At 40.1% G+C, this 24412-nt stretch overlaps 2 protein-coding genes and 1 pseudogene across 2 annotated transcripts; 2 read left to right on the top strand and 1 right to left on the bottom strand.

Annotated features, from left to right (window-relative positions):
- The first annotated feature begins 184 nt into the window (after positions 1-184).
- On the top strand, positions 185-2555 carry LOC139824189 (serine protease gd-like; annotated as a pseudogene).
- Positions 2556-8840: 6285 nt separating this feature from the next.
- LOC139824205 (uncharacterized) lies at positions 8841-11386 on the bottom strand. The gene is made up of 2 exons (XM_071796702.1): positions 10335-11386; positions 8841-10293 (listed from the first exon to the last, which is right to left on the bottom strand). Exons 1-2 carry the CDS (start codon positions 11384-11386, stop codon positions 8841-8843), a joined length of 2505 nt encoding a protein of 834 aa, XP_071652803.1.
- Positions 11387-18990: 7604 nt separating this feature from the next.
- On the top strand, positions 18991-24139 carry LOC139824200 (kelch-like protein 5). The gene is made up of 10 exons (XM_071796698.1): positions 18991-20198; positions 20559-20720; positions 20875-21188; positions 21341-21436; positions 21509-21698; positions 21850-22074; positions 22174-22342; positions 22524-22742; positions 22811-22982; positions 23075-24139. Exons 1-10 carry the CDS (start codon positions 20096-20098, stop codon positions 23138-23140), a joined length of 1716 nt encoding a protein of 571 aa, XP_071652799.1. The 5' UTR covers positions 18991-20095; the 3' UTR covers positions 23141-24139.
- Positions 24140-24412: the final 273 nt, after the last annotated feature.

The following is a 24412-nucleotide window of genomic DNA, read 5'->3' as shown; positions in this document are numbered from 1 at the left end:
AGTACTTCATGCTGTATTATTATAAATATTCCATATGTATACATGATTATTATCTGTAATATTAATTTCAGATATTTAATTTAACTTGAGAATATCATATATATATGATATATAATATACGGCAAAAGTATACAGAATGTCACTGAATAAAGAGTGCAGATTATTAGAAGTTGTATTTCACGCATGTATTTTCTTTTTATAGCGGCGAAATGTTTGGAGATGTATAACGCTAAATACGATATTATGAAGGTGGCTTTCGGACAATTTAAACTCCGCCGATTTAAATACGGTTCTAGTAGGATAGTGGGGACCGTGAATCGGAAAGTCGCGAGCCACCAGATCCATCCCGATTTCGTGCACACAAGCGAGAACGCGAGCGATTCCGATCTGGTGATTTTAACTCTCAGGACGCCAGTCGAGTTCAGCCCTTTCATCAGACCCCATTTGCCTGTGGTCCAATTCAACCGATATTGAAAATGTCATCGATAGAACAGGATATGTCGTGGGATGGGTCGTACACTCGTATCGTCGTATACTATTCTCCGAACCACGGATGCTGAGGATGTCGATAGTGAATCAGGTAAGCACCTTCGAGAAAGCCGGATTTTCTCCTTTTATTGATCAATCATTATACAAACTAAGTTCCAAATCCAAACAAGGTTTTCTAAGAACAAAACGTTCCAAACGTAGGATATCTTGGTGATTACAAATCCGATATTTATATCGCAGAATATGCTTAAAAATTTTTTAGATCGTTAATGCCATGCACGATATTCCATTTATTAGTTTCACTACGTTTATACAATTACGTTTTACTACGTTTATGTGCACAGTTATGTGCTATTATCTATCTATCCATATGAAATAGAATGTCTGTATGTCTGTATGTATGTCTGTTCTTTATACTTTCTTAAATTATTCGATCGAATTTTTGCCAAAAATATATAAAATAGGGTTAGAATTTTCCGGGGAGTGCTATAGAGAGTGCATAGTTTATCGTTACCGATCTTTTTGGGAACCAGTATTCGAAATTTTTTCAATTTTTCGGAAAATAATTGACCGAATCTTAAAGAATTGTATATAAAACGGGTAGATTTTCCCGGGGAGTGCTATAAACTGTATAGTTTTTTGTTACCAATCTTTTGGAAACCGGTATCCGAAATTTTTTCAATTTTTCAGGAAATAATTGATCGAATCTTAAAGAATTGTATTTAAAACAGGGGTAAAATTTCCCGAAGAGTGCCATAAAGTGTATAATATTTCGTTACCGATCTTTTTAGAAATCGGTTATTAAATTTTTCCAATTTTTTAGGAAATAATTAAGTGAATCTCTGAATTGTATACGACGGAATTGAACTTCAGTCGATAAAAAAGTGATATTTTTGTGGATTGGTGTGTATGTATGTTTGCTTAACTACTCATTCGTTAGTGGACCTTTTAAAGTTGTACATATGAAAAGAGGTAAATTTTCCGAGGAGTGCCATCATGTATACAGTTTTTTGTTACCAATTTTCTGGAAACCGATTTTTCTAATTTTTTTAATTTTTCGGGAAATAATTGACCGAATCTTAAAGAATTATATATGAAACAAGGGTAGAATTTTCCGGGGAATGCTTTTACATTAATCTACCGATTTATCGATTTAGTTAAAACCGGTTTAAAAACTTTAGATTTTTTGAGGATGGGTTTAATTGCCACGATGTGTATTATTTTTCGATAATAATTTATTTTTTTTAAAAGCAGTTTAAAAATTTAACTAATTTTGCGAGGATATAAAGAATTCTTTGCAAATGAATAAGGATTCTTTGCAATTGCCTGATAAGCCATTGCCTGATAAAGGCTTTTTTTTATTAAGGATATTGAAACACAAATGAAGTCGTTTGAAGAAAAACGACTCCCGGGCGAACCCCAGGTAACCATCTAGTAAAATTATTATTTGTTGCATAAATTCATGTCATTGTATGCCTTAAGTAAAATTTAAATTAATATGCAAATTGTTTGGAAATCAATGAGCGCGATCGTCGATTACAAGTAAAAATGCGTCTTCGAATTTTTGTAAACGCTCTCGCCATAACACAATTTCGCACAATAGCGAGATGCTAATGGAAAACTTTGACGGATTCCGCGTTGTCATCGTAGAATTGTCCGAATAATGAAGATCCGACTTTGTTGCGCAAATTGCAGGAGACCTGTCTCCGGAGTGATCAGAATTTCGGCAGTATCACCTCGAACCGTACTTTCTGCGCTGGTTTGCTAAACGAGAGCGGTCCTTGCTCCGGTGACGAAGGGAGCGGGCTGGTGCTTTTCAACAATTCCACGGGTCGTTATCACTTGCGCGGCGTCTTGTCGGATACACACCCTGAATGGTTATCTAATTCGTGCAATGTCAACAAGTACACCGTCTACGTGGACGTGGCTAAATACTTACCCTGGATTAAACAACAGATTTTCATCATGTAACGCTGATCTCTCGCCGCAAAACGCAAAATGTTCTAGACGACAAGTTTAAAAATGAGAAAAGAGACAAATTTAAATAAATTCTTACGTGACAGCGACGTTTTGGGTAGCTAACTCATCAAACTTGCATCAGCGGATTTCCCAATTTTCTTCCTTCTCGCAAAATCATTCAAGTGGATAAGATGTTCGAGGCATATTTATCTTCTATTTTCTTCTATTGAGTTCATCTAGGATGATTTGCGTGCTGTCTTATAAATTAAAGACATGACTCAACTTATGATCACTTTGACTCCCGATACTCCCAATAATACTTTATTTGAACGCGTCTTCAAAGACATAAACGTGTTTCGAAGCGTTTTAATAAAGAACTGGTTAGTCTCATGAAGATTCGGTAAATACGACCGTAATTCCAAAGATTAGCATGCTGAATATCCTGCATGTATCGTAGCGTTCATTTTCATTTTGTACCGTCAAGAAGCATTTTAGAATACTTCACAAAAGTGTCTCAAAAAATAAATATCAGAAAAAAAGTACGAATAAATACATAATAAATAAATAAGAATACGTAAAGGAGATATCGAAATATAACTCGAAACGCATGAAGGCATATTCCAACCATTGATAAGGAATGGCAGTACGGTACTCTGATAAAAGAAGCGAAAATAAACAATACCGATATCGCCAGTAAGAAAATGATAATAAAGCGAAATAATAAAGTAAAGGCAGACAGTTATAAGTGAGAGTCGCGCTGACTCTCACCAAAGTTTGAAATTCGTTAAATAAAGCGACGATTATACCCGCTATAACCGGTCTCACAATGATTAAATAATCAAGGTGCAAGATAAATATGTACATACATTGTTTAAAGATAAGTAGAATATTAGAAGATAAAGTAGAAACTGGACAAGGACTGTGTATTCGTCGATATCGGATTTAAACGTAAGTCGGGAAAGCTAACATAGATGGCGACAGTTGTGGTTATCGACACCACTTTACATGTAATAATTACTGCGTTATTACTGCGCGCGCGGCGCAGACCACGTTGCGATCCGGAAATCGAGAATGGTCGAGAATCTGCAAATGCGCATGCGGGAGCGTGCAGGTTGCAGGCTTGAGGCTCGTGCGTGCAGCCCGGCGAGCGTTCATTCTCGTGTACGTCCTCCTCGACAGATCGTGTATTACATTCTTTGTTGCGTCGCACGTTGTCGCAGTTTATCTTTGTAATACTTTTTGTGTTAATGAGTTGTAGATTAACCGAACAATAATTTCTGTCGGACGAGAACGAGTATCTACCTTTTATACGCGAGAGCTGCTGAGAGAGACGGACAAGGAACGACGCATCAGGAAAGTTCTGGAACATCCTTTCGAGCTCGGTAGAAGCTACCATTCTCCGCAAACGAGAAAGTTCCCTGGCAGGCTTGGTTGAGCCATCATTATCTGAAAACGAGAGAGTGTACTAGTGAGCTTGGTGGACCACCCATTAGAGAACGTATTCACTAGTATCAATAGTACTCAGGTAACAATACAAGAGAGAGAGAGAGAGAGAGAGAGAGAGAGAGAGAGAGAGAGAGAGAGAGAGAGAGAGAGAGAGAGAGAGAGAGAGAAATTCATTGATTGAGCTTTATTAGCCTTCTCGGCTATTTTTTACATAAAGTATCCTTAAATTAATTCTTCTACATCAGGTACAATATATTCTCTTAACCTACGTTTAAATGGTACAATTCTTTCGCATTGCTTAATGTCTATCGGTAGGGCGTTATACATATTCAAACCTTCATAAAATAGACTTTTCTGTGCGCTTCTTGTCCTGCGATATTGAATTTTAATATTCTCAGCCTGCCTCGTTCGCCGTCCACTCACATCTCCTACTATTTCTATCCTATTACTTAAGTGTTTTGGCATTATGCCTCTTATTATCTTAAAAATAAAAATACATACATTGTACATTAACCTCTGTCTTACATTCATAAATTTAAGGGTTTGTAGCATCAAATCTACCTTTGTATATCGCGAGCATTGCAGTATGACTCTCATGGCACGGTTTTGTGCCACTTGCAGTCGATTCAGTTGCGTTTCACCCATGCCTACTAACATCGTTGCGCAATATTCAAAGTGAGGCGCTATGATAGACTTATACACAGTACATCGAGTGTACGCCGATATATCATTTCCTATTCTATTCAGAAAACTCACTTTTTTTCCTATTTTCTTTAACATATAATCACAGTGATTCTCCCAACGGAGTTTACTATCGATCATTATACCTAGATGTTTCGTTATCTCGACATGCTCAATTATAGTTCCATCCAAACTTTTTACTATTATGTCTGTTTTTATTTCTTTCCTTATACTTCTAACTATCATATATTTGGTCAGAGAGAAACCTGAGAGAGGCCATCCCGGCGTTTCTCGTCAATTTTTGTGTGCCCGATTTTCCGACGCGCCGCCTGAGAAAGTGCAACTCAACTACGTCGTTTCGCTCGGTAACCGCACATGGTTTGCGTCCGTGCTAATGGTTCGTGTCTTCGTGCCGAACTAGCCAGTTAGAGGGGATATGCTGGCCGCAGGGGGAAGTGATCCGCGCAGTTCCTTGGGCCTAACGCACCTACGGCATTACCGAGTTCAAGACACCGCGGACATACACGTACAATTACACATACACACATACACTTACACATTTTCGAGTCTGAAGTCTTACTATGATTTTGCGAGCCTACGAACGAATTGAATAATGGCCGTTGCACGCCGAGAAGGTGATTTTCGCTAGTGCCATAACCAGACGAAGAAGAAGAAGAGGGGATATGCTGCGGCCGCAGCGGCCGCGCTCGGCCGGCCCGGCGCACAATGGAGCCGTTTGCGCGAATCGCGGAAAAAATTATGTTACTTGTAAAATATGCAATGAATGATCATAGAACCTTTCAATGATGACTTATAAAAATTGCAAAAGTGTATATTTTTAAAAAATAATGATAGGAACAAGTATTTGATTAAGGGGATGCTGGAGCCGTCTGTTTTACCGGCATTTTTTGTCGGCACGTAGCGTCGTATTAATTTGACAGAATTAAAAATCTTTCTCCAGAATTGCAGTACATACATTAATGATTCGGGGAAACTCCGATTTTATATAGAAAACGAGAAAAAATTACGGAAGTACAGATTTCCTTATCCTACTCTTATCCCAATATGGCGTCTCGAGTTGCGGCGAGCTGTCAACTCGTCACAAGATGTATTTCATATAAGAGATATACCATTGGTACGAACGCGAAAACAAGTTCCCCCGAATTGCACAACAAGAAAAACATCGATAAACCCTCCAAATCAAGATTTGAAAGCGTAATATAAAAGTATAATGTCGATGTGCATCGTGCGTATGTGTGCGTGCAATGTAGCGTGCTATCCTTGTCTATATCTTTGTCTATACAAGGACAGATATAGTTCGCCGGTCTTCTTTACCGACGCCGATCGAGTTCGGCTACGGCTCCAGCATCCCCTTAAAATTAAATAAAAATTCAATTTACATTTAATTTACGTATAAGAGCAAAGTAATTCTTGCGTTTCATCGCTTAAGTCTAAATTTTTTTTATGTGGTTTACTTCTTAAGGGGATGCTGGAGCCGTAGCCGAACTCGATCGGCGTCGGTAAAGAAGACCGGCGAACTATATCTGTCCTTGTATAGACAAAGATATAGACAAGGATAGCACGCTACATTGCACGCACACATACGCACGATGCACACCGACATTATACTTTTATATTACGCTTCCAAATCTTGATTTGGAGGGTTTAAAGATGTTTTTCTTGTTGTGCAATTCGGGGAAACTTGTTTTCGCGTTTGTACCAATGGTATATCTCTTATATGAAATACATCTTGTGACGAGCTGACAGCTCGCCGCAACTCGAGACGCCATATTGGGATAAGAGTAGGATAAGGAAATCTGTACTTCCGTAATTTTTTCTCGTTTTCTATATAAAATCGGAGTTTCCCCGAATCATTAATGTATGTACTGCAATTCTGGAGAAGGATTTTTAATTCTGTCAAATTAATACGACGCTACGTGCCGACAAAAAATGCCGGTAAAACAGACGGCTTCAGCATCCCCTTAACGAATCGGATGACACGAGCATCATATATGCATAACATCTTCATTTGTAAACAGACGGCTACATTTTCTACTATGATTAAGTTGATATCGTTTATAGTCCTTATTTCTTGCCTCTTGAGCTTCTTCCGATAATGTCCCAACAGGTAACGCTGCATTTTCCGAGGCATTTTTTATAATTTCCTTACCGTGAAGAAGAATTTTATGAACGGTAATTGGCATAAAGCACCAAGAATATTTTTCAATAAATATTTCCGCTGCCTTGTACGCATAAGAACCGAATTTTTCTGAATTTATTTCTTCACCACAATTAATCGTTTGTAATATTGTGGAAAATCTTCTGATCAATTCCTCGTCAACTCCAGTTATTTCTGCTGTGATTTTGGATCAGCAAAAAATCGTCGAGAAGTATTTCCGTCATTAGATGATCCGGAACCTTAATTGTTTAACGATGTCTACCCTCAGTCCAAGTTTATTATAAAAAGCGTCTTGTATTCTTTTTTTTTGTTTCTTCTTTTTGAACGCGTGTTTCTGGCGTTGTTGACCACTTCTTGAAAGACAAATTGTAGGCAATAATGTAATATACACTCCATGAATTTGATTCGTGCGCGCAAGGGTGACATTCCTAATTTAAGTGCTTCTTCTTTGTTAGACCTTTTATTAATTTCTGTTAAGTTGTTCATTTGAGATGGTTTGGAATCGCAAATGAAGCACGAAGATGATGAAGGCTTTTGGGTTACAGCTTGAGCTACCTTACCGTCTATCATCGTAAATATGATTTGATGATTTATTTTGAATGTGGTTCCGAACTTTTCTATTTCTGTTTCTCGTAATTGAGCAATTTCGTCATCCATACGTTGCTTTTCACTTTTTATTTTTTCAGCAGTTTTTTTGTGTATTCAAATTGTATTGCTCTGCAATATCTCGTTGAAGAAGGTCGATCATTATTCCAAATAATAATATTTTTATCGTAAAATGAAGTAAGACGTAAGGGCACCAATGAAGTCATAAACATATATTCATCAGATATTTCTTTGTCTATAAAACTTTGTTTGTATACGCTCTGACCTGATGATCCATCACAACCTCATTTCGTGAGCAATGTTAATTCATTGACATCAACCATATTTTCCTTATCTATTGTCTCAAATAGTCTTTTTGCAGTATGATCTAGTAATTTTGTAAATTATTTGACGCCGAACTCTCTGTAATATTAATGTCGTCTGGGTAGCAATCCTGTTTTGATTTTTGGATATTTTTATACGATGGAAATATATCGAATCCAATTTTCTTCGTCGCAGCTCTTATTGTTTCATACTGTCGATTGTCTTGATAACTGAGCATCCATTATTATGCCAGAGCAGTGTTAGCATCAAAACCATTTTTCTGATTTTGTATTTTACTTGAAGCGGCATCGATCATTTGTTGTGGGTAAGCAGCGCGTAATTCGCTTAGTTTCATCCGTTTTGCACGATCACAGCATTCGTCGAAACTCTTTTTCGGTCTGCCTACTGAATACTATCTGCCTACGTAGTTGAGTTGCACTTTCTCAGGGTAGCTCCCCATGCAGGACGGAATCTCGGAATCATTCTGATTGGTTAGTCCCATGAGGCTATTGGTTAGCCTCATGGGACTAACCAATCAGAATGATTCCGAGATTCCGTTTTCCGAGATTCCGTCCTGCATGGGGAGCCACCCTCAGGCGGCGCGTCGGAAAATCGAACACACAAAAATTGACGAAAAACGCCGGGATGGCCTCTCTCAGGTTTCTCTCTGATTTGGTCTTATCTGCATTCATTTTTAACATATTCACATTCATCCATTCTTCAAGTATACCGAGCACCATATTTAGTTTAGTGAGAGAAAGAGAGAGAGAGAGAGAGAGAGAGATAGATAGATAGATAGATATTTATTTATGCCATAGTCAGGACTTTAGGCAATTAAAAAAAAATGTACAAAAGAACGCCGTGTACATGGCAATACACAAGGCCGCCGTGTACATGGCAATAACAATAAAAATATCAAAAGATAACATAATAACGGTGAACAAAAATATCGAAAATGACATGATAATGGTGACAGTGTGTGCACCAATCTCGCAGACGAAAGAAACAAAATCGCAATAATTATAATGAAATGACAACTAGAGTGACTAACTACGTGAGGCGACTAGATTGGATAAGGATTATGCTCAAATATTGGCAAAATTAACGCAAAATGTATAATGAAGTAGCTTAAAACTAAATTACTGACTAAGGCGACTAGATTAAATATGACCCGTGTTCAAACGCTTGATTGCCCCAGAGTGGAAGCAGGCACAGAACCAGACTCAAGGGAAAAGATGTGGTTGTGGAGCTTTCGTTTGAATTCAATGATAGTCGATGAGGACACAATCTCTGAAGGAAGCGAGTTCCACAAATAGATACCCGCGAGATGGAAAGATCTATGATATGTTTCCGTCCTATGGGTGGGAATTTGAAATGCGTGCTCCACTACCAGGCGTGACGAACGTCTGATCAAGGAATCGGGTTTGATGAAAATGTCGGAAAGGTAACCTGGAGATATGCCGCGGGATATCTTATACATCTCGATTCCCAAGAAATAGAGTCGTCTGTTCTTTACGGACAACCATCCCAGTTGGTGACGAAAAGGCGTGATATGTTCGTCGCGTCTTAAATTGAATATGAAGCGAATCGCACAGTTTATAAGCCTTTGCAATCTAGTGTCAAGCTCGTCGGTGACATCATTATACACAAGAGAACAGTAATCCAGCAAAGGCCAGATGAGTGCGGTCACAAGTTTCACACGAAGTTGACGAGATAAGGAGTTTTTGTGAAACTTGAGCTTGTATAGCGTAAAGTGGACTCTTTTGGAGATATGGGAGACATGGCTATCCCAAGATAGATCAGATCTCATAATGACGCCCAGATTTCGCGCTTCGGTTACGTAGGGAATCGAAATACCACCAACGGAAATAAGAGGAAGGTCATTGAGGTTGAGTTGTTTGATATAACCTTTGCTTCCAAATATTAATACCTTGGATTTGTTGAGATTGAGGGTCAGTCCATTTGCAGCCGCAAATTCAGAGACAACATTCACATCATGCGCCACAAATTGCAGCCCGGCATTTAATTGACTTAAGAGGCACCTGCGATAAATTTGCGTATCATCGGCAAATATCAAATGTTCTGTGAACCTTAGAAACGCGCCGATATCATTGATGAAGAGAGAGAAAAGGAGCGGTCCAAGGACAGATCCCTGCGGGACGCCAGCGGTGACAGATAGCCATTCTGAGAAGACGCCCTCCAAATCCACAACTGCTTGAAGACGACCGGTGAGGTACGAAAAAATTAGTTTCAAAGCTTGATCAGAAAAGCCTAGTTTCCTAAGTTTGGTAAGAAGCAAATGATGGGAGACAGTGTCGAAAGCTTTGCTGAAATCAAATAGGACAAGGATCAACACTTCGCCTACATCAACGCCATACTTGATGTCGTGGAATAATCGCAGAAGGGCAGACTGAGTAGAAAAACACTTGCGGTAGCCGGATTGTCGACTGTCTAGAATATGATGAGATTCAATGAAATCGGTAATCTGGCGATGTAGAATCTTTTCGAACACCTTGGAGAGCTCGCATAGGTTGGCTATGGGCCTCGTGTCGGAAGGAGAGGCAGGAGATTTAATTTTAGACAGTGGGCGTAGAATGGCACGCTTCCACAACGACGGGAAGTAACTAAGTCTGAGACAACTATTGAAGAATGAAGTGAGTAAATTACTCACGTGTGGCAGGGCCAATGCGATAGCATGCAGTGGAAGGTGATCGTAACCTGAAGCAAGAGAGACAGAAGATGAGGAGACAAGAGAGCATAATCATCAGCGGTTATTTGGGAAAAACTGAAAGTAGGATTGTCAGGCTCTATGGATGAAATGATGTCAGAAAATTGAGATTGAGTACAGGAAGGAAAGCAGTTTGAGATGGATGCGTAGTGAGCATTGAGAGTATCGCGTGAGAAGTAATTCAGCGGTGAGGATAAAGGTGATTCGATTAGGCCAAGATTAGTGAGTTCGCGCCATAGCTTGGATGGATTGGAAATCGCGGTTAATCTGGTCATGTTGAAGTGCTCTCTAGCCTTCCTCATTTCTGCCGTGAGACTGTTCCTGTACTGCTTATAAATATGAAAATCGAGAACAGAACCTGATCTTCGGGCGATATTATATAGACGGTTGCGATGCCGAATACCACGTACGAGAGCCTCGGTGAGCCAAGGTGCCGAAGGACGATGCACACGAAAAGTACGGATGGGCGCATGGATGTCGAGACTAGAAGCGAAATCTTTGGTTATAGTACTCAGGATGCTGTCCAAGTCAGGCTCACTGAGGCTCTCAAGGCCAAAGTCTACCACGAAAGATGAAGACAGCAAGGAGGTGAGAGTTTCCACATATCTGTGTTCGTTAAACTCCTTGTAGCTACGACGGGTCAATGTACGATCCGCGGGAGACTGGACGGCGAATAGATACGTGAGTTCTATAAGGTCGTGACCATTGATAAAGGGTGCATCCGACTTTCGAAACGAAGAGACCTTGTCCAAGCTATCGACAATAAAGACATCCAGCCATGAATCGGAAGAGCGAGTATGATAAGTCGAATGCGACTCCACAATGTTGAGCGACAATTGCGAGACTATGTCTCTGAGGTGATTAGGTTCATATGATGAGGAGAGGAGATCACAGTTTAGGTCGCCCGAGATAATGATATTCTTGTAATTATGAATAAGCGAAGTTAGAGCATCGAGAAACCTACTAAAATTTTTACCCTTCGGTCTGCGATACATCGAGGTGAAGAGTAGAGGTTCGCAAGCATCGCCTCGAATGTCAAGAACGAGGAATTCGGGTTCGTTAGAAAAGGACGACGGCGACGACGCCAGGACACGAGCACGCAATGAGTCGTGGATAAAGCAAGCAACGCCCCCTCCCTCCCTGCCCTCCCTGTCCACTCGTAACAGACAATAACCTGGGATACGAACTAATTCGTCAGAAATGTGAGAGTGGAGCCAGGTTTCCGAGATCGAGATAATATGAAAGAAATTAGACATTAAATGAGCACGGATTGACTCGATATGGGCAGGGAGGGAGCAGGCATTGAAGACGCGATACGGAGACGACCACGCGAAGCAGGAGGACCCACAGCTGCCGCCGAGAGTCACTGGAGCCTCTCGAGATCGGCCTCGGAGGCGATAGAAATCGGCGGCTGGCTACGGTCCCTGCGGACAAAAACACGCCCGTCGCTACTCCACACATGCGCGAACGACAGCTGCTTCGCCCTGACTCGCGCTTGGCGCAGCAACTTATAAGTATGAATCGGGAGCAATTCATTTACAAAAACGTTGCCAGGAATGTTAGTCGAGAAAACGTCGTTGATAGGCAATCGGCGCTTGCCACGCATGATCCTAATGATGTGGTCACGAATCTCGCGGGACTTGAGCGGCGCGACTATGACCGATCTGCGCCGACCCCCAACGCCAGCACAATCTACGACAGGGGCGGACGCAGATGTAGCGTCATGATCTGAGGACGCAACACGCGCCGCTACATCGCGAGTCTCAAGAACGTCGGAAGTAAGCTGAGGAATTCCCAGCGCATGAAAAACACACGCGACAAGCTCACAAGATGATTCAGTGAGAGACGATGGGATTCCGGAGATAATAAGATCCGACGTTCGAGGGACGCGCGACGCAGCAGCCGAGTCGCCCTCAATCTCCTCGCAGGCACGCGGAACAAGCTGAGCGGCCTTTAAAGCCTGGACATCTCGCGCCAGAGCAGAGCTTTCTTGCTCAAGCTTGTCGATGCGCTGGGTGTTATGAGCGACAGTGTCCGCGATGAGACTAAGTTTGTTCAATTTGTCGTTGATCTCCTTATTTGTGCGTCGCTGCTCGTCAACAAAGGCAGAGAGTTTAGTGTCCGAGTCCTTCAGTTGCTCACACAGTCTCTGGAGCATGACCTCAATTGAGGCGCGCTCCCGAGACTGAGCCTGCACCCGAGCGCACGATGATCCACCCAAGAAGTCAAAGGCATGCGCACCCACATCAATAGCCGGTGAAGGAGGGGGGGGGTCGAGTGAAGCCAATAGAGATTTGCAGCAATTATCTGCATATCTGGTGGCTGCATAGGGTTTAATGCAGCCGGGATGGAACACCCTCCTGCACACCCCGCACTCGAGTATCTGGTTGACAATCGACTTCCCACACTTGGCACACGTGCGCGATTCCATGCTCGGTCCAAATTACACGATGCGGTCCAAGTTACACGATGCGAGAAGTCAACTGACAGGGACTCACGATATGCTCGCACCGTATAGGCGCCGGTAGAGGCAAATCGAGTCACGATACTATCGATCGACAAACGTCGATATCGACGCTGAACCGAACGGCACTCCAGGACCGCAAATGCAGGAAAGTACAGATCAAGCGGCAGGCACATGCGCAGAAGAAGACGACATCCTCCATGGAATGATTCTCAGAAATGGTATGGCAATAATGAGAAACACTCGTCGCGAAAATACCAGGAATTCAGCGAAGCCCGATGCGTACCAATAACAGCACGTGACGAGCAACAAAAAGACTTGCATAAACCTGCAACAAAAGAGCCCGAAGGCAGCTTGCGGCAGAAATATATCCAGTTGAGATAGGAGCAACACAACGGACGTGCACACACCGTACTCACCAGAGAGAGAGAGAGAGAGAAAGAGAGGGAGAGAGAGAGAGAGAGAGAGAGAGAGAGAGAGAGAGAGAGAGAGAGAGTCCTGACTACTCCTGACAGGCCTGGTCGCGACGACAACCATTACACGAGCGTACGAACTGAGAATTCTTCATCCGTGAGAAAGACTAGATTAATCTTCGTGTTCAACACTGAGCTTATGTCAGTAGACATATTAACCCTATTTCCTCCAACCCGCCCTTTCGTGTCCCACGAGTTTCTTACACTCGTTTGTTGCGGAAAACAAATGATTGTGACAAACAATTTGTTATTTGTTCGTGAGTTATGATTTTTTAAATAAAACGAGTCGTAACGTGTGTTTGTCAACATATAATTGTTGTAAAAAATATTTAAATAAATGATTTCCAAATGTTATTTACATTGATTTTTAGTTGAAGGTACAAAGATATCCCTATTCACTCCAACGTTTTTCCGCCCCTTTAATCCTCCAACCATGCACTTTCGAGTCCCACGTGTTTTTTATAATGTTAATAGCTTTGAAAAATTCTCCAAAAATTATTATAATATTTTTGTACCTTCGACTAAAAATCAATGTAAATAACATTTGGAAATCATTTATTTAAATATCTTTTCACAACATTTATATGTTGAAAAACACACATTACGACTCGTTTTATTTTCCGCCGTTTTTCCGGCGTGGGGGGGGGGGATTATCCCACGATCATTTGTTTTTTCACAAAAAAGCGACTGTTAGAAACTCGTGGGACACGAAAGGGCATGGTTGGAGTGAATAGGGATATATTATAATAATTTTGGGGGAATTTTTCAAAGCTATTAGGTAACATATTGAAAAACACGTCTGACTTGAAAGTGCATAGTTGGAGGATTAAAGGGGCGGAAAAAACGGAGGAAATAGGGTTAATATAATAGGGTAGACCGGAGCACGATGTCACACGGGACACATTGTCATATCGGCTTTATTTAAAAAACTAATAACCAGAGGGCAGCACCCGTCATTCCCAAAACGTGTATGCCCATCTTTGGTGTGTTTACAGTGTTGAGATTGCTCTAGCCGTGTTGACGTAAAATCAACTTGAAAGTTTTTTGCGACCGTAAGTAAAATTTTATTGTCTAATATTCAACGTACTCCAGTATAATCTAGCAACTATCGATAGCGGCAGAGAGCGACTCGCATACACGTCCGACTCGTGCGACGGTCCGAGCCGGAATCGCCGACACGTTTGAGATATTCATAAGGTTAGGTATTGCACGCGGTAAGTAAAAGTACATACTTTAAGATAATATAAAGGTCTATTCTGAAAAAAACATAAGCTTCATGTCCACATGTCGGCGATTCCGGCTCGGACCGTCGCACGAGTCGGACGTGTATGCGAGTCGCTCTCTGCCGCTATCGATAGTTGCTAGATTATAGTTAGTGTCGTGCTGTCTTACCGGACCGGCCCGGGGCGACCTTCTATTCGGGCGGGTGGTATACATTTTTAGTAGCTCCCCTCTCGGAGGGGGAGCAATATTTCAGTAATGAATTCTCCCGTGGACCCGAGTGATGTTAATGACGATAAGCATGTGCCGATGGACACTTCACAGTGCAATAAGAGGCCGAGGTCGAGTATTTCGGAAGAATGCTTTGACGAGTTCGCTAAAAACCGTTTAACGTTGAACGACCGGCTCGAGATGATGTGTGCCGGGATTACTAAAAAACGCGCCACGTCTGTGGATCAGATAAATGACGAAGAAAGCTCGACGGATTTACGAGTGCTTTCGCCCCCGGGGAACGAGATGGAGGTGGACAATACGAACTGTGATAGGGGTGACTCTGTTAACTGTTATATTAAAAATAAAAGAACGAGTGTTACGACGTCTCAGGTAGACGAAGATATTAACAATAATAGCCAGTACGAGCGTATGCCTGAAACCTTGGGCGATCACGTGAATAACAGCGACGAGCGGCGTGATACGGACGTGAGTCTCATGCCGAGGATTGAAAAGGAGATATATACAGTCAGCGAACAAGGATTGAAAAAGTGTGTAAACAAGCCGGAATTCCAGCGGTATATTAAGTTTGACGAACACTATGAAGGTAAAGCTAAGATTACCGTTAGGCTCGAGTCACAACACGCCGCTACCAGAAAGGGCATGAATGAAATAAAAATTTGGATGCTCCTTTCTGATTCGAATATTTGTCCCATAGCCGTGGAAATGCTAAACCACTTCTCGGGTGAAGTGGAATTCGCTAACGCTACGGAGGCCAATCGCGCGCTTAAGATTATTGAAAAATTAAGGGTTCCAAAAATAAAAGCATATATTGAGCAACGCAGTATTATTAGCAAGGGCGTTGTTGCAGACTGGCCGGCCGGCATCCCGGAGCTTTGGGAAGTGCTGCAGGATGGGGCTGATATTTTGAGTCTGGAAAGAATGTATCGGAGAAAGTGGGACGTTGCTACTAGAACATCATCTCTCATGGCCACGGATAACATTATGATAACATTTAAGTCGAAGAGTATCAGGAATTTGAAAATTTTTCAACATGGTGTTAACCTCAGAGTAAGGCCGTTTATTCCGCAAACTAAACAATGTTTTAATTGTTTCAAGTTCGGTCACACTAAGTTGGTATGTAAAAGCGACACTCGCTGCATCGTGTGTGGAGATAAATCACACGGTGGTGCCCAATGTGAAAGAACTGTGAGATGTTTCAATTGTCATGGTCCGCATAAATCAACTTTCCGTGGTTGCCCGGAGCACGAGAAAAACAAGAATATAAATAAAGTTATGGCATTTAACAATATTTCTTTCTACAGTGCGAGAAGGCTGGTGGAGGGAAAATCCCCGCCTACAGATAAACCGATGGACAGCAGGATGGACCCTGCTAGCTGGCCGGCGTTACCGTCGCGGAGAACGAGGCCTGCGAATCCGGAGGCACGCGAACCAGCGTCACGTAAATTTTCTTATTCTAATAGTGGCCCCCCGAAAGTTAGAAGCAAAACGAGGCCCAATCAAGTGGAATTGGCAACTACTATGCCCAATTCAATAGTCATGAAGAAGATATTTCTGCAGATAGAAGAGGATTGGCCTTATCTGGTAACCGAGGAGCTTCTCGGTCTCAGGTGGAACAAAAGAAATAAGAACCTGAGCAATTGCGTCGTGAGGCTGGAGATGATGCGGTACAGCGGGATTCGCTGGGTGAAACCATCGCGAAAATAATGGATTTTATTAAGGAAATCCCATCGGCTAGGAAAGGCCTGATGGAGGCATTAACGAGGGAGGGGTACATGGTACCTCTCCCTACAAGTGGCGGCGCTGGTAAGGGTGCCAGTAGGGATGGGAATATGGAGGATAAGCGTAGATATGGATCGCAGAACTGTAATAATGAGGGAAGGACTCCCTCCCACGAGAGAACATAATTCGGGCTCCTTCTGTGGAATTCGGATGTCGGCGGAATGGGTAGTGGTGGTGTATCTGTTTTTCTAAGCAATTCTATAGAGTTCTCTGAAATCCCATTGCGGGTTGCTTTGCCGATAGGGTATGTTATTGTGTGTGACAAGACAAATATTCTGTCTTGGAATGTCAATATTGTGGCTGTGTGCGGGCACCCCTGTGAGCCGATGAACAGACATGATTTCAGACCGATTTAATGCTACCAGGGGAAATGGCCTGGACACGGTCATTGTGGGAGACTTTGGTATTCGTATCGCCCTGTAGATCTGTCCAACTACTAACGGAAATGGTGACTTGTTACATGAGGTTATACATTTGATGAACGATGTATAAGAAAGGAGGCGGAATGGTGCACGACGGAGGGCCTTATTCGTCGTTACGGCGAAGAACGCTTTTCGAGGATCCCCCAGGGTGTACTCTCCTGCTTCCTCCGTAGATGTGTGCCTAAATACCGCTAACGCGTCCGGATTGCATTGATGACAGTGTGCCTGAATGTGCATTAAAATAAGAGGCAACGGAGGAGGAGCCCGACCCCACCATCTCGGTCCCGGTGGGGGACTTGTTGGTGCGAGCGAGAGAGGAGTCATGGGAGGCAACGCAATCATCGATCGAACGAGATGCTCAACACAGGGACACTTTCTGTTTTGATACAGTCTATGATCGAGAGACGAGACATCCGTGGTTTTGCAAGTGCGAGAGGCGAATGCGGATGTGAATGCGAGGATATACACCACGATATTTTGGGATGCAATAAAGCTACGCGTAGAGCGATTTGAATTGACTGTGTTTTGATAGTGATAGAGACATGAGATTATAGTATATGGTCATTATTAGTTTTTGATCAATTGCGCCAAATGGCACATAGAGTGATTTGAATTGACTGTGTTTTGATGGTGATAGAGACACGAGACTATAGTATATGGTCATTAGTAGTTTTAGATCCTACGCGTGGAGTGATTTGAATAGACTGTGTTTTGATGGTGACAGAGACACGAGACTATAGTATAGGGTCATTATTAGTTTTAGATCAATTGCGCCAAATAGCCTAATGCTGAAGGCGCCGTCCTCTTCTGAGGATAAATTTGAAAAAACCCCCCAAACGTGTCGGCCATGAGGCTGTTTGGAGTAAAAAAATGCCCTCGGGGCACGTTGTCACGAATTTGATGGGGCACGTTGCGAATCTTCGGATGACGATAACGAGTAAAAATATTTTATGTTTAATCACCGACATGATTATAAAAAAAATGTGTATCAATAAGTTGCGCATTCGAGTGGAATTCTTGTATTTAGATTAAGACAAAAACTTTGTGCTTTTTGTACTTTTTTGAAATAAAATTAATGTTTCTGTGAAGGATTCTACTTTTTTACATTGCAGCGCACTATAATATATTGATACTTACGTTGAATACAGTTTGGATAACATTTGCATGCAATTACATTTGATGTGACAACGTATCACGGGGCACGTTGTCACAAGCGACCTGTCGTTATTTATTGTTATGTAACAACTGTAGAGTAACAATCACATAAAATTCGATACTGTTCAATTGAAGCTGAGGGTTTACTCGAAATTTTGGCATATCACAGTACTCTCAAATATTGAATGTAAAAAATACAAAAAATATTGAAAAAAATGTGTGACAACGTGCCCCGGTCTACCCTACGTTTCTTTTTGTGAGGTTGCAACCGCCATTAAAGTTCTTTTATTTCAATATAAAGTTTATTACATATTATCAGAATATATTTCTCTAACAATAACGTATTGATTCTTGTAAATCGAAGTCTGATTAAGTTAAGCGTTTCTTCTTGTAAATATTCTTATTATTAATTATCTCGTGCGATTCGAGTATAGATCTTTCGTTTACGTTTCAATAAGTAATCTTGCGTGCGTTCTCTTTTCAAGAAAGATAATAGATACTTTCAGATAAATTATTGCAAGCGATATTTGTATTCTTTTAACGAGAATTAGTGTGTCAATATCTATGATCAAGGATTATTCATCTGATATATCTGACGACTCATTGAGCTTACTAGTTATATTTCTTCTATCATTTTTTCTTTCGTAATTAGTGAAATTAATCCTTGTAGATTGAAAAACATTTTTTTCAGAAACAATCCATTTACGAGCAGTTAAATTGACACATCGATTCTATGCACGTTACTTCTTTATGTGTTTATCAATATCTTTGCCGAGATCTTTGCTGTCAAGTTAAGATACGTCTCACTTTCATATAAGACACTTATATGAATCGACACGATTTACAATACGAGATACATTTCATGTAGATAATTATTATTGTAAGATAGAGGCGTTACCAATATCAAGGAAAGGATCCGTTCCGACTAATTACTTTATTCTTTACATTGTATTTGGTACAGCTTACTTTCATTATATGATCTTTATTTATACGATATATATTTTCAATTGGGATACATATGCTAATACACAATCTACGAACAGTCCATCTTTTAGTTTTGTGTCTAGCTTTCTCATCAAATCATTTGACCTGGCTCATGCGTGAGCTGGTATACGTAACATACATGATGATAATGATTACCCAGATAGCCAAATGCTGTGAGTTTGCTGCCATGTTGCCAACAAGCAGCTTGTCGTTAATGCAATTAATTTTGACAAACTCGGGACAAGGTGAGACAGCATTATGCTTGTCGGGTTGAACTCATATGTATTATATTTCTATTAACAGCAAATTGATTGCAACGTGACAGCATCAATTTTTGGGGAATTTGTGACAATTTTATATTGTCAACACTTCGTTAGCAACGAGATACGTACAATTAAAAAATGTCATAGCTTGATGACATATACACAATAACGGATGGAAATCATTATATATGTGTTGTTGCCGTCACGTTTGCATCATGATGCTCAAGATCGAACGATGAATCATTCATTGCTGTCATGTTACTGACATGTTGCAGACAACATAACGTACCAATATTGCAGACCGTTTGCTCTTGAAATTGCGTCAACTGATTGCATGTATAAGCAGTCATGTAGCTGTATTTGTAACGTGTTCTATTTCGATGTCAGCAAATTTGCAGCAAATATATGAAAACACATGCAATGCATTAGTTTGCTCAATATGCTCTATCACGCTTGGCTATCTCTGGGTAGTTTCTTTAAATCCCAAGTGAAACATAAGGTCTCCTATGAGATTTCAGTAATCGCTTTAAATTCAAATATACGGGGTGATTCTGAGAGTCGTCAACTTTAACGCTAAATATCTCGCTTCGCAGGGCAGACCGCCTCATTTTTCTGCCAGATTCTTTCGTTTCGTGTCAAAACTCGTCGAATGAGCATAATTTTATTGATATTCTAGGTGCAGCACGTATTCTGAATAATTACCCCCACAATGTCATGTGTGTCCATCTCGCCGAAGCACGCGGAAAGTAGCCTCCAAATTATGGAGAGTTATCTGCACAAGCAACAGCTGACAGACGTCACGCTGATCGCGGGTGAGTGTACCCGCCCTTTACCGGGCTCCGGGATGCTTTTTGTTTTGATAACAAAGCACAGTTCTTCAAACGTTTTAATTAATAAAAACGAGGAGAGTTATTATTTATTTTATACCAATTTGTTTACATAAAATGTGCATTTTCTAATATAATTTTATGTATATTTTTATGTATAATCAAGAGATTCAAAGAAAAATTATGTTTATTGTTAAAAGTTGTTATTCAAAGTTTTTAACCAGTAAAAATTGAAGAGAGAGTATATTTTGTACACAACATATTGAAAATATTCTTCGCACTCGATGAACTTTGTGTGACATCCCATTTCTCATATTTTCTTTCTCTGTTCTGTGTTTTTCTTAGGAAATAAGCGTGTCCCAGCTCATCGATTAGTACTCAGTGCTGGCTCAGAATATTTTGCTGCCATGTTCACAAATTCTATGCGAGAGTCGGTACAAAATGAAATAGAATTAATGAATGTTGATGGAGATGCTTTATGGGCTTTGGTTCTTTATTGTTATACAGGTAATTCTGCTTGAGAAGATGTTTCATGTAAGAAAACATTTCACGAATATTAACGTTACGATAAAGGCATTTGCAGATATTTTTTTAAGCCGTTTTTGTTAATTTCTGGATTTCTTGTCAATTCTTAATAACGTGTTTTTTTGTATACTTGCAGGTTGCATAGAATTGCAGGAAGATAGCGTAGAGACTCTACTTGCAACAGCATGTTTGTTACAATTGAATCCAGTTATTAAAGAGTGCTGTCAGTTTCTCGTCAAACAACTTCACCCAAGCAACTGTCTGGGCATACGGATGTTCGCCTATACGCAGGGTTGTTCGGAATTGGTTGAATATGCACACGCATACACTACCAAACATTTCATGGAAGTTACAAAAAATGAAGAATTCTTACTGCTATCTGCCAATGAAGTTGCGAAGTTACTTGAGTCTGAGGATCTTAATGTTCCCTCGGAAGAAACTATCTTTCATGTAAGACAAACTGTTTGTTGCGAGCGAACCAATTTATATTTATGTTTGAGTTCATATTTATGTTTGAGCAAATATTTCATACAAATGCAATTAAAATATCTAAGCTGAGATGCAGAATAAATAGAATCGTTATTGTTTTATTATTATTTCAGGCTCTAGTAACTTGGCTGGAACACGATCCAGAAAACAGGAGCAAAGATGCCAGTAAATTATTAGGTTTAGTCAAATTACCATTGCTATCACCCGCGGTAAGTTCATCGACAGCTCAATTTTTTCACTCGACAGAACTTGTGCATTAGCTTACTAATAAATCAAAACAGTTTATAGCTGACAATATTGAGAGTAACAAAATGTTCAAAGACCAAAGAATGGCGCAGGAATTAGTAATGGAAGCATTGAAGTATCATTTGCTGCCTGAGCGAAGACCTTTGCTTCAAACAGGCAGAACGAAACCCAGAAAAGCCACTGTGGGTACGTTGTTAGTTCTCGGAGGGAGGGACGCCATAGACGGTAATTTATTATAACCAAAATGAATCATTTAATATTAATCGCATAACTGATAATTAATCGATCACGATTAATGTAAAAAAAATATATTATGCCAATATTGTCGCACTATTTTACTTTTTCCAAGCGAAATAATTTGCAACGTACTTTCTAGGTTCAACATTTATAGATGCATTTTCATTACGCGATAATGCCTGGAGATATTTAGCAGCCATGAGCAGTGAAAGATTAGAGTTTGCCGCAGTAGTACTCGATAGAAAATTGATTGTCGCGGGCGGTACAGACGGTTTAAGAACATTGAACACAGTAGAATGCTTCGATTTCTCCACTCTTACGTGGAGCACTCTACCACCTATGAATGTTTATCGACAAGAATTAGGTATGTGCAAATGCATGAGAATTTGCAAAATTGATGTGCAATTTATTTCATTTATTCATAATCAAACCCTGGCAAATACGTTATAATATTCTTTCTCAGGAATGGCAGTCTTAGGTGGACTTTTGTATGCTGTTGGTGGTCACGACGCCAACGGTGGTTGTTTGTTTAATGCGGTAGAGAGATGGGATCCGGGAACAGGTCATTGGAGTTCAATATGCCCTATGTCCGAACAAAGAGTTGGAGTCGGTGTAGCTGTGTTAAATGATAAGTAAGTCTTTAATAAATAGATAAATTATTAAATTTATATGTCATATCTGTTTTCAATCATTTTAATTTCCTTTTTAGTACGTGTCTTCGTATAAATATTATTTTATAAACTTTAAATCTGATTAAATATTAAATTTTTTAAAATAATAAAATTTGATATTAAATTTTTTATGATGTTTTAGATTGTATGCCGTAGGAGGAAGAGATATACGTTTCTGCTTAAATACAGTAGAATGTTACGATCCGCACACTAACAGATGGACACAGTGTGCACCTATGTCGAAGAGACGAGGCTGCGTAGGCGTAGGAGTAGTGAATGGTTGTCTTTATGCACTCGGTGGTTACGACATTTCAGCTAGCAATCCCAATGTTAGCAGATTCGACTGTAAGACTGTAGAAAGGTATAAAGCCGCTCTTACGTTATATGTTAAAACTTTCAAGTTATATATAATGCGATGTAACAATATAGATATGATCCTAAAACCGATACGTGGACTATGGTTGCGCCAATGAGTGTGCCCCGGAGTGAAGTTGGTGTGTGCGTATTAGGTGACCGACTTATGGCCGTGGGAGGATACGCCTGCCAACAACGTCTCACACTAGTGGAAGCCTACGATCCACATCTCAACGAATGGGAACCTGTAAGTGTATAAACTATTCCTGTAATTGAATAGGGTAAATAGAAATAATTGTAAATATATTTTGTAAACTTAAACCTTTTTTATGTTTATAGGTTGCTCCTCTTAAGACTGGTCGTGCGGGACCCTGTGTTGCTGTTGTAAAAAATTTAACCCAATGACATGTAGATTATTTTTACTAAACGATCAGTAATTGCACTTGCTAATTATGCAATTTATATTTGTAATTGCAAATGATTTAGGTGTTTCAGAAATATGACAGAATCTGCTCTCTTGTGATATTGCATGCATGTTAAATTAGTCACATTGTTATTTTCCTGAAACAATTTTAGATACATCTACATTTAAGGGGATCCTGCAGTGACTGGCGAACTTCCTCGATGTCGATAACGATGTCAACCTTTCTAATTTTGTTTTCCCTATATCTGTCTTTGTCTAACGAAATGACATCTGTCCTTTTTTCGATTGCTCGCCATCTCGCAAGATCCGGTAACTACTGTTGCTGCTCTTCTTGTCATTTGCATCCGTATTTGCATTACTAAAATAATTTTTCGATGGATCTTTTTTTGTACGCATTGAATCTTACTTCTACTTGCACGATATTATTCCTACATGTTTTCCCAAGGGCAGATGATAAAAATTATGTATGTATAAACTGCAGAATATTTGTTTTAAGCAAATATTGTCGTCAGGTGACAGCTGCGTATGTGCCCAAATAAGTAATATTTTTAATTTTTTGGTGTTTTTGATATAAAATCGCGTTTTCTACCCTAGATTTTTGTGCGTACTTTAATTCTAGACCAAAAACTTGCAATTCTGTAAAGCCAATTAAAAGATCCATCGAAAAAACGATAATGTCGGTAAATCATACGGCTGCAGGATCCCCTTAAATAGTATTATGTTTCTTCTTAGCATGTAACAATTTTTATAGGATTTTTACATTTTTGTACTGTATTGAAAAAATTTCAACCATTGTAACTATCAAACATTATATTTGGCACTTGGTTGTATGTACATGGTGATAATGATTAGTTCCTTTAAATCCCAAGTGGAACATAAAATCTCTTATAAGGTTTCAGTAATCGCTTTAAATTCAGATGTACGGGGTGATTAGCCGACAGTACCCTGGCATGGTGACAAATATATAAAACATCCTTAAAGTTTTAAGCTTTTAATTCTCTTTTTTATATTGACAAGTTGCTAATTTTCATCTTACTTTTTTAACATTTCTGACAACTTACTCGCAACATTGTTGTGTTCATTAGCTATAGCAACTTGCAATAACGTATTTCCTTGATTATTATGAGCATTTGTTACAACTATATACTCATCCGGTTTTATCGCTTTTAATTTGCTGATTATTTCAACATTACCATTTTTTGCATCTCTAAACATTTCTTCAACTAGTTTTAGTAAGTCATTAACGTTTTGGT

Source organism: Temnothorax longispinosus, unplaced genomic scaffold (genome assembly GCF_030848805.1).
Source record: "Temnothorax longispinosus isolate EJ_2023e unplaced genomic scaffold, Tlon_JGU_v1 HiC_scaffold_29, whole genome shotgun sequence".
In the NCBI taxonomy this organism is placed as follows: Eukaryota; Metazoa; Arthropoda; class Insecta; order Hymenoptera; family Formicidae; genus Temnothorax; species Temnothorax longispinosus.
This window is presented reverse-complemented; position numbering and strand designations above follow the sequence as displayed.